Source organism: Microcaecilia unicolor, unplaced genomic scaffold (assembly GCF_901765095.1).
Source record: "Microcaecilia unicolor unplaced genomic scaffold, aMicUni1.1, whole genome shotgun sequence".
NCBI classification, from domain to species: domain Eukaryota; kingdom Metazoa; phylum Chordata; class Amphibia; order Gymnophiona; family Siphonopidae; genus Microcaecilia; species Microcaecilia unicolor.
Genome location: NW_021963133.1, coordinates 71,766 through 84,428, shown reverse-complemented (window position 1 = coordinate 84,428; position 12,663 = coordinate 71,766). Strand labels below are relative to the sequence as shown.

General features: G+C 50.3%; 1 protein-coding gene across 1 annotated transcript in view; it reads right to left on the bottom strand.

Moving 5' to 3' along the window:
- LOC115458988 (renin receptor-like) overlaps positions 1-12,663 on the bottom strand; it is a 49,390-nt gene that overhangs the window by 22,760 nt on the left and 13,967 nt on the right. Inside the window, exons 2-4 of the mRNA XM_030188846.1 lie at positions 8,373-8,503; positions 2,216-2,344; positions 568-663 (exon numbers count right to left, since the gene is read on the bottom strand). Of these exons, the coding sequence (XP_030044706.1) occupies positions 568-663; positions 2,216-2,344; positions 8,373-8,503 (356 nt within the window). The remainder of the gene's footprint in view (positions 1-567; positions 664-2,215; positions 2,345-8,372; positions 8,504-12,663) is intronic.

Here is a 12,663-nt window from a genome sequence, read left to right as displayed (position 1 = left end):
AAACTTAGTGCCATGCTCTGAGTACATGCTTTCAAATCTTGCAATACAGAATACTGCATTTCAACAGAGATATATACTTAATTTATTTAATTTCTTGCAATTATCACCTTTGGTGATTGGTGGAGAAATTAATATCCTAAAACTTATAAATACAGCGCCTGCTCTTAAATTATAAACAGTAGCGAGTGCTCTAGAGCTCTTTCCCCCAAGTAAATCATTTCTTGTAACATATATTTATTGGTTGAATGTTTTCACTTATATACACTGTCATCTAGCACATTTGCTTATTTCCGATCTGAGGAAGAAGGGCAACCTTCGAAAGCTAATCAAGAAATGTATTAAGTTATGTCCAATAAAAAAGGTATCATCTTATTTTCTTTTCCATGTTTTATTTTGTTTGATTTCTATTGATAACCTGAAAAGTACAAGAAACCCCCATCTGAGACTCTTTAGGACCTTCAACACATTTCACTCAACACAGAGGTTAAAGAAGGTAGAGAATAAAAATTAAAGTGATACTTAGATAAAGAAACCATTAATCTTGGCTCATAGCCGGCTTGTACTCACCTCATCACTGGGAGCCAGCTGCAGAACCACTGGCGTGTCCTCAGAAAACAAAGAGCGAATCGCATCTGCGATACTGTCCAGATTAAACGGAACAGCCTGAAGAATGACCAGAAAGAAGATCCTAAGCAGAAAGCTGAGTCTATTGCTTTTCTGTTTTGAAAAATAGAATATTACAAAGAAACAAAACCAAACCTAAAAATAAAAGCCATATTAACAGCCAGAGAACATTCCTGAAATGCAAGCAGAGGCTGATGGTGCTTTGGAGGCACGCCTGCCTTGGCTCACTCACAATGTTCAAGTGTCAGAGGATGCAAGGTGGAAACTCTAGATCACTCATGTGTGGCCTTGTATGTGGCAAGCAAATCTTGCACTAAATGCAGATGTGGAGAGAAAGCAGCCTATTTGGTAACGACCCAGTAATAAAAAGGTGGCATCTCGTATCTGGGGTTCTCAAAAAGGACAAGGGGATCATTCCATAAAGGGACGCAGGCACTTACTTTCTTTTACAGAACACTAGTGTAACTGTGACAATACATGCCTATAAATTATAAATCTGTAACATCAGCAAAATCCGTCCCTTCCTCTCTGAGCACTCTACCAGAACTCTTGTCCACACTCTTATCACCTCTCACCTGGATTATTGCAACCTGCTTCTCACCGGCCTCCCACTTAGCCATCTCTCTCCTCTTCAATCAGTCCAAAACTCTGCTGCATAACTCATTTTTTGCCAGAATCGCTTTGCTCACATTAGCCCTCTCCTCAAGTCACTTCACTGGCTCCCTATCCGTTTCCGCATTCAATTCAAACTTCTCTTACTGACCTACAAGTGCATTCACTCTACCGCTCTTGTCTCTCCCTACGCCCCCCCCCTCGGGTACGCCATTCTGTGGATAAATCTCTCCTCTCTGTCCCCTTCTCCTCTACTGCTAATTCCAAGTGGCAGGGAGCGGCGCATCAAACAATGGCCCTCCTCTCCCCTGTCCCCCCTCCAGCCACCCATGTCCTGCGACCCTCCTCTCCCCCTGGCCCCCCTGCAGCCACCCATGTCCAGCGACCCTACTCTCCCCCTGCACCCCCCCTCCAGCCACCCATGTCCAACGACCCTGCTCTCTCACCTGCCCCTCCTTCATCCACCCAGGTTGTGTAACCAATTCTTCGGGGCAGGTAGGAAAGATCCCTGGTCCTGCCTGCCCGCTGCTGGTGCTGACTCTCCCCCGCTGCCGGATCGCTGTTCAAAATGGCCGCCGAGACTTCCAATGGCGGACTCGAGACTTCTGCTGAAGTCTTGGAGGCCGCCCTTGTAAGTATCGGCGGGTGGCTGGAGGGGGGGCAGGGGGAGAGTAGAGTCGCTGGAGGGGAGGGCAGGGGAGAGGAGGGTCATTGTTTGATGTGCCGCTCCCTGCCACTTGCTCCGCGTGTTTCCCTACTCCTCCCCCTGCCTGGGAATCAGCTGTGAGTGACATCAGCCTGGCTACGGAGCCTAGCTCAGCAACTCCAAAGGAGCCATGGACACAGGCAGACACATTAGAACGTTGGTGGTGAGAATTATTATATAGGGTAAGTGTTTCACAAATCAGCTGTCATTCTATCAGCATAGGTTTTCCTGTATAGGACACTGCAGGGTCCCCCCAGTCTGGCCAATACTCACGTTCTCTATAGGGTACGAAACGCCAGCCTTGGACAGTGGCAGTGTGTCCACCCCTCTCACTGTCAAAAGAACGGTGGCTGTTGGTCGGTGAAACAGGTTTCCCACAGCAAGCCCTGGCCATGAAAGGTCCTGCAGAGTTTCCAAACAGAACATTACTTTTAACTAAATTCCTCATTTTCCTGAGGCAAGTTGAGATTGGAACACTGTATTCTAGCCACACTTATGATACAGAACCACCACATGCATTAATGCGTAGGAAAGTGTTTAAGGAAAGGCAGTTCAGCTTCCAACTCTGTTGTCTTGGGGAATACCATTAAAGGTAAAAAGCACTTCAGGATTCTAGCAGAGATGAACTGCAAGATTGATTGTGGATACAAACCAAAGCCTCACCCATACACCAGATCAAAGTGATGCAGTAAAACAGAGGTATAAACTAGGGCTTTTGGACACAAAAAAACTGCGACATGGTGTGTTTTTCCAGTGCTGTTAACCCCAATACCACTCTTTGATGGTTTACCAGCTGTAATAAGGATTGGAGTTTCTGTTAAATGCTCGCCGTGAAGTATATCCCCGGCCACTATATGGCTATCCAGATAACGGCGATATTCAGCAGTGCTATCCAGATAATTATCCGGACAACTTAGGACAGCACCTGCTACTCTGATAAGTGCTTTTGAATATCAAGCTGATAGTGTTTACTAGGGATGGGCATTTGTTTTTCAATGATATGGGACATGCCAACAACACATCCCATACCACTGCATGTCATTATCAAATGCAAATGAGTTTTTTTGGGGGGTGGTGTAGGTGATCTTTGTTTGTTGTTATCGCTCTGCTTTTGAGTTTGTTATTTACTTGTTTTACTAGTTCAATAAATACATTTCTTAAAAAAAAATTTGCAAATGAGCAGAATAAAAAAACAAACCAAATTTGCATTTTATCAATAGCCAATAATAGTGCTTCCTCTTTCGAGAGAATGCATACCATTTGCAAACACTGCACATGCAAGAACTCAAATGCACACGTGGAGGGGCATAATCGAAAGGGGCGCCCAAGTTTTCCTGAGGACGTCCTCGCAGGACGTCCCGGCAAAGGGGTTGGGAAACCCGTATTATTGAAACAAGATGGGCGTCCATCTTTCGCTTCGATAATACGGTCGGGGACGCCCAAATCGCAAAATTTAGGTTGACCTTAGAGATGGTCATCCCCGATTTTTGGCCATAATGGAAACCAAGGACGCCCATCTGAGAAACAACCAAATGCAAATGCAAGCCCTTTGGTTGTGGGAGGAGCCAGCATTCGTAGTGCACTGGTCCCCCTGACTGCCAGGACACCAACCGGGCACCCTATGAGGCACTGCAGTGGACTTCACAAATTGCTCCCAGGTGCATAGCTCCCTTGTGTGCTGAGCCCCCCAAAACCCACTCCCCACAACTGTACACCACTACCATAGCCCTAAGGGATGAAGGGGGGCACCTACATGTGGGTATAGTGGGTTTCGGGTGGGTTTTGGAGGGCTCACATTTACCACCACAAGTGTAACAGGTGGGGGGGGGGGGGGGGTGGGCCTGGGTCCGCCTGCCTGAAGTGCACTGCACCCACTAAAACTGCTCCATGGACCTGCATACTGCTGTTATGGAGCTGGGCATGATATCTGAGTCTGGAAAAAATATTTTAAAAAAAATTTTGAGGGTGGGTGGGGGTTAGTGACCACTGGGGGAAGAAGGGGAGGTCATCCCTGATTCCCTCCGGTGGTCATCTGGTCATTTAGGGCACATTTTTGTGGCTTGGTTGTAAGAAAAAAAGGACCAGGTAAAGTCGTCCAAGTGTTCGTCAGGGACGCCCTTCTTTTTTCCATTATCGGTCGAGGACGCCCATGTGTTAGGCACGCCCCAGTCCCGCCTTCGCTACGCCTCCGACATGCCCCGTGAACTTTGGTTGTCCCCACAACGGAAAGCAGTTGAGGATGGCCAAAATCGGCTTTCGATTATGCTGATTTGGACGACCCTGTGAGAAGGACGCCCATCTTGCGATTTGTGTCGAAAGATGGGCGTCCTTCTCTTTCGAAAATAAGCCTGACAGTGAACCCTCTTTCTGAAAGAAGCACACCTGTGAGGAAAAAAATGGCCAAATGAAAATGAATAAAGCAAACATTCATGGAAGCTACATGGGAAACTACACTGCCCATCCCTAGTGTTTACTATTTGAAGTGTTGCTCTTCCTTCTCAACATCGGGGCTTCCCAAACCGACGCTGGGGAACTCCCAGCTGCTCAGTTTTTCAGGACATCTGCACTGCCTCTTTCGCACGTGTATTCATTATGGAACACCTGAAAACCAAACCAACTGGGGTCTCTGCAGGACATCGAGGTTACACTTATTTGATTAACCGCCTAAGAACATATCAAAGAGGTTTACATATAAAATACTAATAATTTTGCGTAAAGCCTCACTGATTGGGTAAGTGCTATATTCTTTGCAAAGGATTCATGCTGAACCACCGATGCTTACGCAGTGGCGCAATCAGATGTATGAGTTATTGCGTATGAGGCGATTATCGGTTGACTGCAGAAGCAATAAAAAACAAGAAGTTACTTTGTATCTGGTCTCCATATATCAATACTTTATCATTTATCATAGCCGAGATTGGGTGGCAGTATAGCGCTGCGTGAGTCTGGTAGCGCCTTGGAAATGTTGAGTAGTAGTAGTAGAGCTGGTGGTTGGGAGGCGGGGCTAATGCTGGGCAGACTTCTACGGTCTGTGCCAGGGCTAGTGGTTGGGAGGCGGGGCTAGTGGTTGGGAGGCGGGGCTGGTGGTTGGGAGGCGGGGATAGTGCTGGGCAGACTTCTACGGTCTGTGCCCTGACAATGGCAGATACAAATCAAGGTAAGGTATACAGAAAAAGTAGCACATACGAGTTTATCTTGTTGGGCGGACTGGATGGACCGTGCAGGTCTTTTTCTGCCGTCATTGTCATCTACTATGTCCTAGAGGCTACAGGGGACTGGGAAGGGGTACACATACACAGCAAATACAAATAACAAATATACTTACATTTATTAACCACATTTTAGGAAGTTATAAAAAAAATACTACTTGGCCTGAGTGATCGCGTCCCAACAGGAGTAGGAGAGAGAAAACTCCAGCACCGGGCCCCCCCTTGGAGGCTGGGGAGGACCCGGAGCTTCCCTTCAGCGCTGCCCTTCTGCCCATTGCTGAGCGGCTGCTTTTCCTCTCAGGCGCACATGCTCGGTTTTAAAACTGAGAATGCCCTGACAGGAAAAGCAGCTGCAGGGGCCGGCAGTCAGCACTGCAGGAAGACGTCTTCTGAAGGGTGGGGCCTCGGGATCCCTGCCAGCTAAGGTATTTAGGCAGGGGCAGTGATTGGGGGGTGGGGGGGGCCGCAGCAGCAGCGGCCCTGCCCCGGTTCAGTCTCTCAGCGGCCCTGCTAAATACTGAAGCCATCCTCTAGTGCAGTCCTCGGGGCACTCGCTAGCTGGGGTTTTCAGGATATTCAATGGGGATAGCCTGAAAACCCCAAATGGCTGGGTGTGCCCCAAGGACTGGGTTGAAAACCCCTGCTCTAGTGCCAGAATGTATAATGAAGGGCTAGACTCCCCAGTTACAATCATAAAGGAAGAACGGAGGGGTTCCCCACGTGAAGTTCAATAAATTAGGACCAAAGAACAACTTCTGGGAAAACAGCAACAGTATCGTGGTATTATGTGTCAAGTTTGCATCATACAACTGCCCATATAACATAGTAGATGACGGCAGAAAAAGACCTGCACGGTCCATCCAGTTTGCCCAACAAGATAACTCATATTTGCTGCTTTTTGTGTATACCCTACTTTGAGTTGTACCTGTGCTCTTCAGGGCACAGACCGTAGAAGTCTGCCCAGCACTATCCCCGCCTCCCAACCACCAGCCCCGCCTCCCAACTACTGGCTCTGGCACAGACCATATAAGTCTTCCCAGCACTATCCCCGCCTCCCAACCACCTGCCCCTCCTCCCAACCACCAGCTCTGGCACAGACCGTATAAGTCTGCCCAGCACTATCCCCGCCTCCCAACCACCAGCCCCGCCTCCCAACCACTGGCTCTGGCACAGACCATATAAGTCTGCCCAGCACTATCCCCGCCTCCCAACCACCAGCCCCGCCTCCCAACCACTGGCTCTGGCACAGACCATATAAGTCTGCCCAGCACTATCCCCGCCTCCCAACCACTGGCTCTGGCACAGACCATATAAGTCTGCCCAGCACTATCCCTGCCTCCCAACCACCAGCCCTGCCTCCTCTGGCACAGACCGTATAAGTCTGCCCAGCACTATCCCCGCCTCCCAACCACCAGCCCCGCCTCCCAACTACTGGCTCTGGCACAGACCATATAAGTCTGCCCAGCACTATCCCCGCCTCCCAACCACCAGCCCCGCCTCCCAACCACCAGCCCCGCCTCCCAACCACTGGCTGTGGCACAGACCATATAAGTCTGCCCAGCACTATCCCCGCCTCCCAACCACTGGCTCTGGCACAGACCATATAAGTCTGCCCAGCACTATCCCTGCCTCCCAACCACCAGCCCTGCCTCCTCTGGCACAGACCGTATAAGTCTGCCCAGCACTAGCCCCGCCTCCCAACCACCGGCACAGACCGTATAAGTCTGCCCAGCACTATCCCCGCCTCCCAACCACCTGCCCCTCCTCCCAACCACCAGCTCTGGCACAGACCGTATAAGTCTGCCCAGCACTATCCCCGCCTCCCAACCACCAGCCCCGCCTCCCAACCACTGGCTCTGGCACAGACCATATAAGTCTGCCCAGCACTATCCCCGCCTCCCAACCACCAGCCCCGCCTCCCAACCACTGGCTCTGGCACAGACCATATAAGTCTGCCCAGCACTATCCCCGCCTCCCAACCACTGGCTCTGGCACAGACCATATAAGTCTGCCCAGCACTATCCCTGCCTCCCAACCACCAGCCCTGCCTCCTCTGGCACAGACCGTATAAGTCTGCCCAGCACTATCCCCGCCTCCCAACCACCAGCCCCGCCTCCCAACTACTGGCTCTGGCACAGACCATATAAGTCTGCCCAGCACTATCCCCGCCTCCCAACCACCAGCCCCGCCTCCCAACCACCAGCCCCGCCTCCCAACCACTGGCTGTGGCACAGACCATATAAGTCTGCCCAGCACTATCCCCGCCTCCCAACCACTGGCTCTGGCACAGACCATATAAGTCTGCCCAGCACTATCCCTGCCTCCCAACCACCAGCCCTGCCTCCTCTGGCACAGACCGTATAAGTCTGCCCAGCACTATCCCCGCCTCCCAACCACCAGCCCCGCCTCCCACCACCGGCTCTGGCACAGACCGTATAAGTCTGCCCAGCACTATCCCCGCCTCCCAACCACCAGCCCCGCCTCCCAACTACTGGCTCTGGCACAGACCATATAAGTCTGCCCAGCACTATCCCCGCCTCCCAACCACCAGCCCCGCCTCCCAACCACTGGCTCTGGCACAGACCATATAAGTCTGCCCAGCACTATCCCCGCCTCCCAACCACCAGCCCCGCCTCCCAACCACTGGCTCTGGCACAGACCATATAAGTCTGCCCAGCACTATCCCCGCCTCCCAACCACCAGCCCCGCCTCCCAACCACTGGCTCTGGCACATACTATATAAGTCTGCCCAGCACTATCCCTGCCTCCCAACCACCAGCCCCGCCTCCCAACCACTGGCTCTGGCACAGACCATATAAGTCTGCCCAGCACTATCCCCGCCTCCCAACCACCAGCCCCGCCTCCCAACCACCAGCTCTGGCACAGACTGTATAAGTCTGCCCAGCACAATCCCTGCTTCCCAACTACCAGTCCCGCCTTCCACCACCGGCTCTGCAAATTGATGACTGTCCTATTAATGATGGCAGTGTTTAATCATGAAGAAGTGTAATCCGCAAAGAGTGCCAGATACAACTCTGGCCACACCTTGTTGGGCAAACTGGATGGACCATACAAACCGTACAGGTCTTTATCTGCCAACATTTACTACGTTATCTTTTTTAAGATGCCTCTGAAACGTGCAAGCTTTGTGTGTGTGTCTGTACATATATAAACATATACAAACACTGGTAACTAAATGTTAAATTCATTCAGATCCGCACCTCTTCTACAGAGAAGCCCATGGAAAGTGCAGTCAAGTCCGGGATGCGCTCCCCAGGGAGAGGCCAGCTCCCTTCTCGGAACGTGACGTACGAAGGTGATCGCAGCACACTGAATTCATCAGCCAGTACACCTGAAATTCAAACCAGAAAAGTATGTCATATTTGCATCACTACCAGGCTGCCCTTCCAAGCCGCGTCTTTGTACCCCTTACTTTTCACAACAAGACCAGAACATTCCACTGACAGCAGCACCAGAACAGGCAGTGCAGTCCTTCTGCTCAGTGTGCTGCTGCGGCTAAGAAAGCGAATAGAATGTTAGGTATTATTAGGAAAGGAATGGAAAACAAAAATGAGGATGTTATAATGCTTTTGTATCGCTCCATGGTGCAACCACACCTTGAATTTTGTGTTCAATTCTGGTCGCCGCATCTCAAAAAAGATATGGTGGAATTAGAAAAGGTGCAGAGAAGGGCGACGAAAATGATAAAGGGGATGGGACGACTTCCCTATGAGGAAAGGCTAAAGCGGCTAGGGCTCTTCAGCTTGGAGAAAAGGCGGCTGAGGGGACATATGATAGACTTATATAAAACTAGTAAAAAAAGCCCCGTTTCTGATGCAAATGAAACGGGGGCTAGCAAGGTTTTCTTCTGTGTGCATGTGGGAGTGTGTGTGTTCCTGCCCTCTCTCCCCTCCCCCCTCTGAGTCCTTCATTGTTACAGAGAGAGCGATTTGATTTCCTGCTTTGCTGTTTTCCTTCACTGTTTGTGTTAGAGAGAGAGCGAGGGCGGGGCAGACACTCATGGGGAAACCGGATATCTCTCCCCCTTCACACTTCCGGTTGGAGGCTTCATAGAACGTTGGTGTTGCCTTTTATATATAGAGATAATGAGTGGAGTTGAACGGGTAGATGTGAAGCGTCTGTTCATGCTTTCCAAAAATACTAGGACTAGGGGGCATGCGATGAAGCTACAATGTAGTAAATTTAAAACGAATCGGAGAAAATATTTCTTCACTCAACGTGTAATTAAACTCTGGACCAGGGGAAAATGCATTATTTCTGGGATAAACAGTATAAAATGTTTTGTACATTTTTGGGATCTTGCCGGGTATTTGTGACCTGGATTGGCCACTGTTGGAAACAGGATGCTTGGCTCGATGGACCTTTGGTCTTTCCCAATATGGAAATAAGCACCAATTTCTAAAAAAAAAAAAAAAACCCCAAAACAACCCCCCCCCCCCCCCCCCCCCAGAATACATCTGAGTAAAACCAGATATTAAACCCTACAGGCTAGATGTTACTGGCATTGTTTAATGCACACTATGTAGCATGTGATTTTTTAAAATTATTTTTCATGTTAAACTTCCTGAAAATGTTATGGTACCTCCCTCACTCCCCCCCCCCCCCCCATTTACATACACCATAATTGCTCTCATCCTCTTATACTCCTCCCAGTTTTCTCCATAGTGATTCCCAGGTCCACGATCCACCTGGGCTTTGGCTGCCGATATCCAAGGGTCCACCCAGCCGCTTGCCAGAAAGCACACAGCACATTCCACCCAGACTTCCGAAACTGGAAGGGATGCAGCTTTCAACAGCAGGAGGCAGAAGAACTTAAAACAAGACCTCGGCTGGGCTGGCGGGGGTTGGGGTCCCCCGCCAGCTGAAGTAATATTTTTAAAGGCACCGGCAGCAGGAAGCGGACCTCGGCGGGAGTAGGTGACGGCGGTAGGCGGGGGAGGGTTGACGGCGGTAGGGGGGCCAGGGCGAAATCTGTGGGGGCCCAGGCCCCTGTGGCCCCACGCAGATACGCCCCCGATTCCACCATCTCTGGTTTCTGTTTCTCTTCTTTCCCTCTCCTGTGTCTGTGCTACACTTTCTCTTCCTGATGTTAACTCAGTTTATTCCCTACTTCAAACTCATGTTTTCTACATTATTCACCTTCTACCCTCTCCTCTACTCTTGGGCTTCAGATTTTTCTTCCTCTAATTTGACCATCTCTATTTTCCATGACGGTTGTTACACCTCCCGTTCTCTTTTCCATAGTCTTCAGCTCCTCTTCTCTCAGCTGGGTATTATCAATCCCAATTCTGGTCCCCTCCAAGGCAACTCTCACCCAGCCTGTGTAGATCAAACCATAACCCCTCCACTCTTATTTTAAAGATTTTTTTATTTAACATTCAGATATTGGTAAGGTATACAAAAAATAAAAGGCATGGATTATAACTCCATTTACGGTAACACACCAATAGTTCAACTTGGTTACGTTCACCATTTCCACCCCCTCCCGTTTTCCATCCCTGAATCCCCCCCCCCCCTTCCTCCCCTACCTCCCTTCCCCCCCTACCTCCCTTCCCCTTTCCTATCTACCCGTCCCCCTCCCCTCTTCCCCCTCCACTCTTATTCTCATGCTCCTTGTGGAATGGTTGTTCTATTCTCAATAGGCTTGCTTACATTAATGACCTCTCTCTCTCATACCCTATAACGAGGCATGAAGACTCTACTTCAGTTATTCCCATCTATCTTGGTGGTTACCTTTTCTGCCATACACCTCATTTGGTTGGCTGTGGCGTTGGTGTGCTGGGCTGCTCCTCTCCCTTTCCTCTAGGTTTCAACTCCCTCTTCCATTTCGCTCCTTCTTTTCAGGTCCAGCCTATTTGCTCCACTACTTCTCCGGGAAGCTATCATTTATCTACTCCCTGATAAGTCCCTCTCTTCCTTTCTCACTTACTTGACTCCTAGTTCTCCTTCTTTCTTGAACCATCTTCCCTTCCATTAATCTTGGGGTCCTTTTAACTTCCATGCTGATGACCCTTCTTGGCTCTGATCTCCTCATTTTATCTCCGAGTATGCTGCGCCCCATCTCGTCTGATCTTGCCCCTAGTCACCAGTATGGCTACTGCTTTAATGTTTTCTTCTGGAGCTCCTCTCTCTCAAACTTTTCTACCTCACAGGCCGATGGATCAGAAGCAAACGCAGGTGCTAGAGGCTATTAGCGCCATACTAGTGCCTGTGTTTGCTACTGCCCCATGATCAGAGCCCTCGAGCACGTAAAACAATGTGCTCGCGGGCTCTGAAAGCAACTAGCATGCAAATGCTTTCAAAACAGGGCTCTTAGCGCAAGTACAATGCAAATGCATGCTAAACCTATTCAGACCCAGTGATCAGCAACCAGTGCGTCAAAGATTGGCTCGCTGGCCGTGGCAAACCCTATGCCAGCTCGGAGCCAGCTTTAGGGTGTGCAGACCATTGGGGAGGAATGGTGAGCCCTGTCCAGAATGCATTTGCATGCTAGCAGGCCCCCATTCCCCCCAATGCAGCAACCTCCTGCAGGAACCAACAACCCCCCCCCCCCCACAGCGACAGGGGGATGGAGGTTCGGAGAACCTCCAGTCGCCCCAACCCCCTTCCCGACGCAGGTTCGGGGGGGGGGGGGGCTGGAGATCCGGTGGGTCTCCAGTCCCCCCCTACCCCCCCAGCATCCAAGTCCCTGGTAGCCCAGTGGACCGCGGTCAAACCCCCCATCCCCCTACCTTAGGTTGGAGGAGGGAGGTGACCTCCCTCTTCTTCCTTCGGCACTGCCTGCAAAATAGTGGCGCCCAGCCCTGCCCAGTGTATCCTGGGATGCACTGGGCCACCAGGGACTTCTTACGAATGCTGTGGGGGGGGGGGGGGGGTTAGGGCAGTGGAGGAAGCAGAAGGGGGGTATTACATGGGAGTGGGGAGAGTCTGTTGTGCCTCCTGCTCCTGTGAGATTTGGGGGGATGCCATGGCACCCATGGTTCCCCCTACTGACACCTATGCACAAGGTTAATCTTGAGTTCTCCACCAGGTTAACTCCATCTCTCCTTCCCTTACTTCACTCATGCATCCTTTTTTCCTTTTCTGAAATCACAAAAGAGGAAACTGTGCATTTCTCTCTTCCTAGTCCTCTGATTGCACTCCCATCCAGTTATTCAGCTCCACCGGCCATATCCTCAGTCTATCACTTTCCACTGCAGCTGTACTTCCTGCTTTCAAACAGGCTCCTCAGAGCTTCACTGGACCCTACTTGCTGTGCTAGCATTCTATCTTCCCTCCTCCCCTGAGTATACCTACTTGCACCATGCATACTTTTAAAGTATGACCTAATTTTGTAGAGAGACATTTTACATGCAAAAAAGGTTTATAAAATTACTTAGTCTACACACTGGTGGATTTTCTGCTACTGCTATCCCATTATCAGTCAGCTATCTCAGAGCAGGGGCGTAGCCAGGAGCCCAATTGTTTTGGGGGGGGGGCCCAAGAATTTCC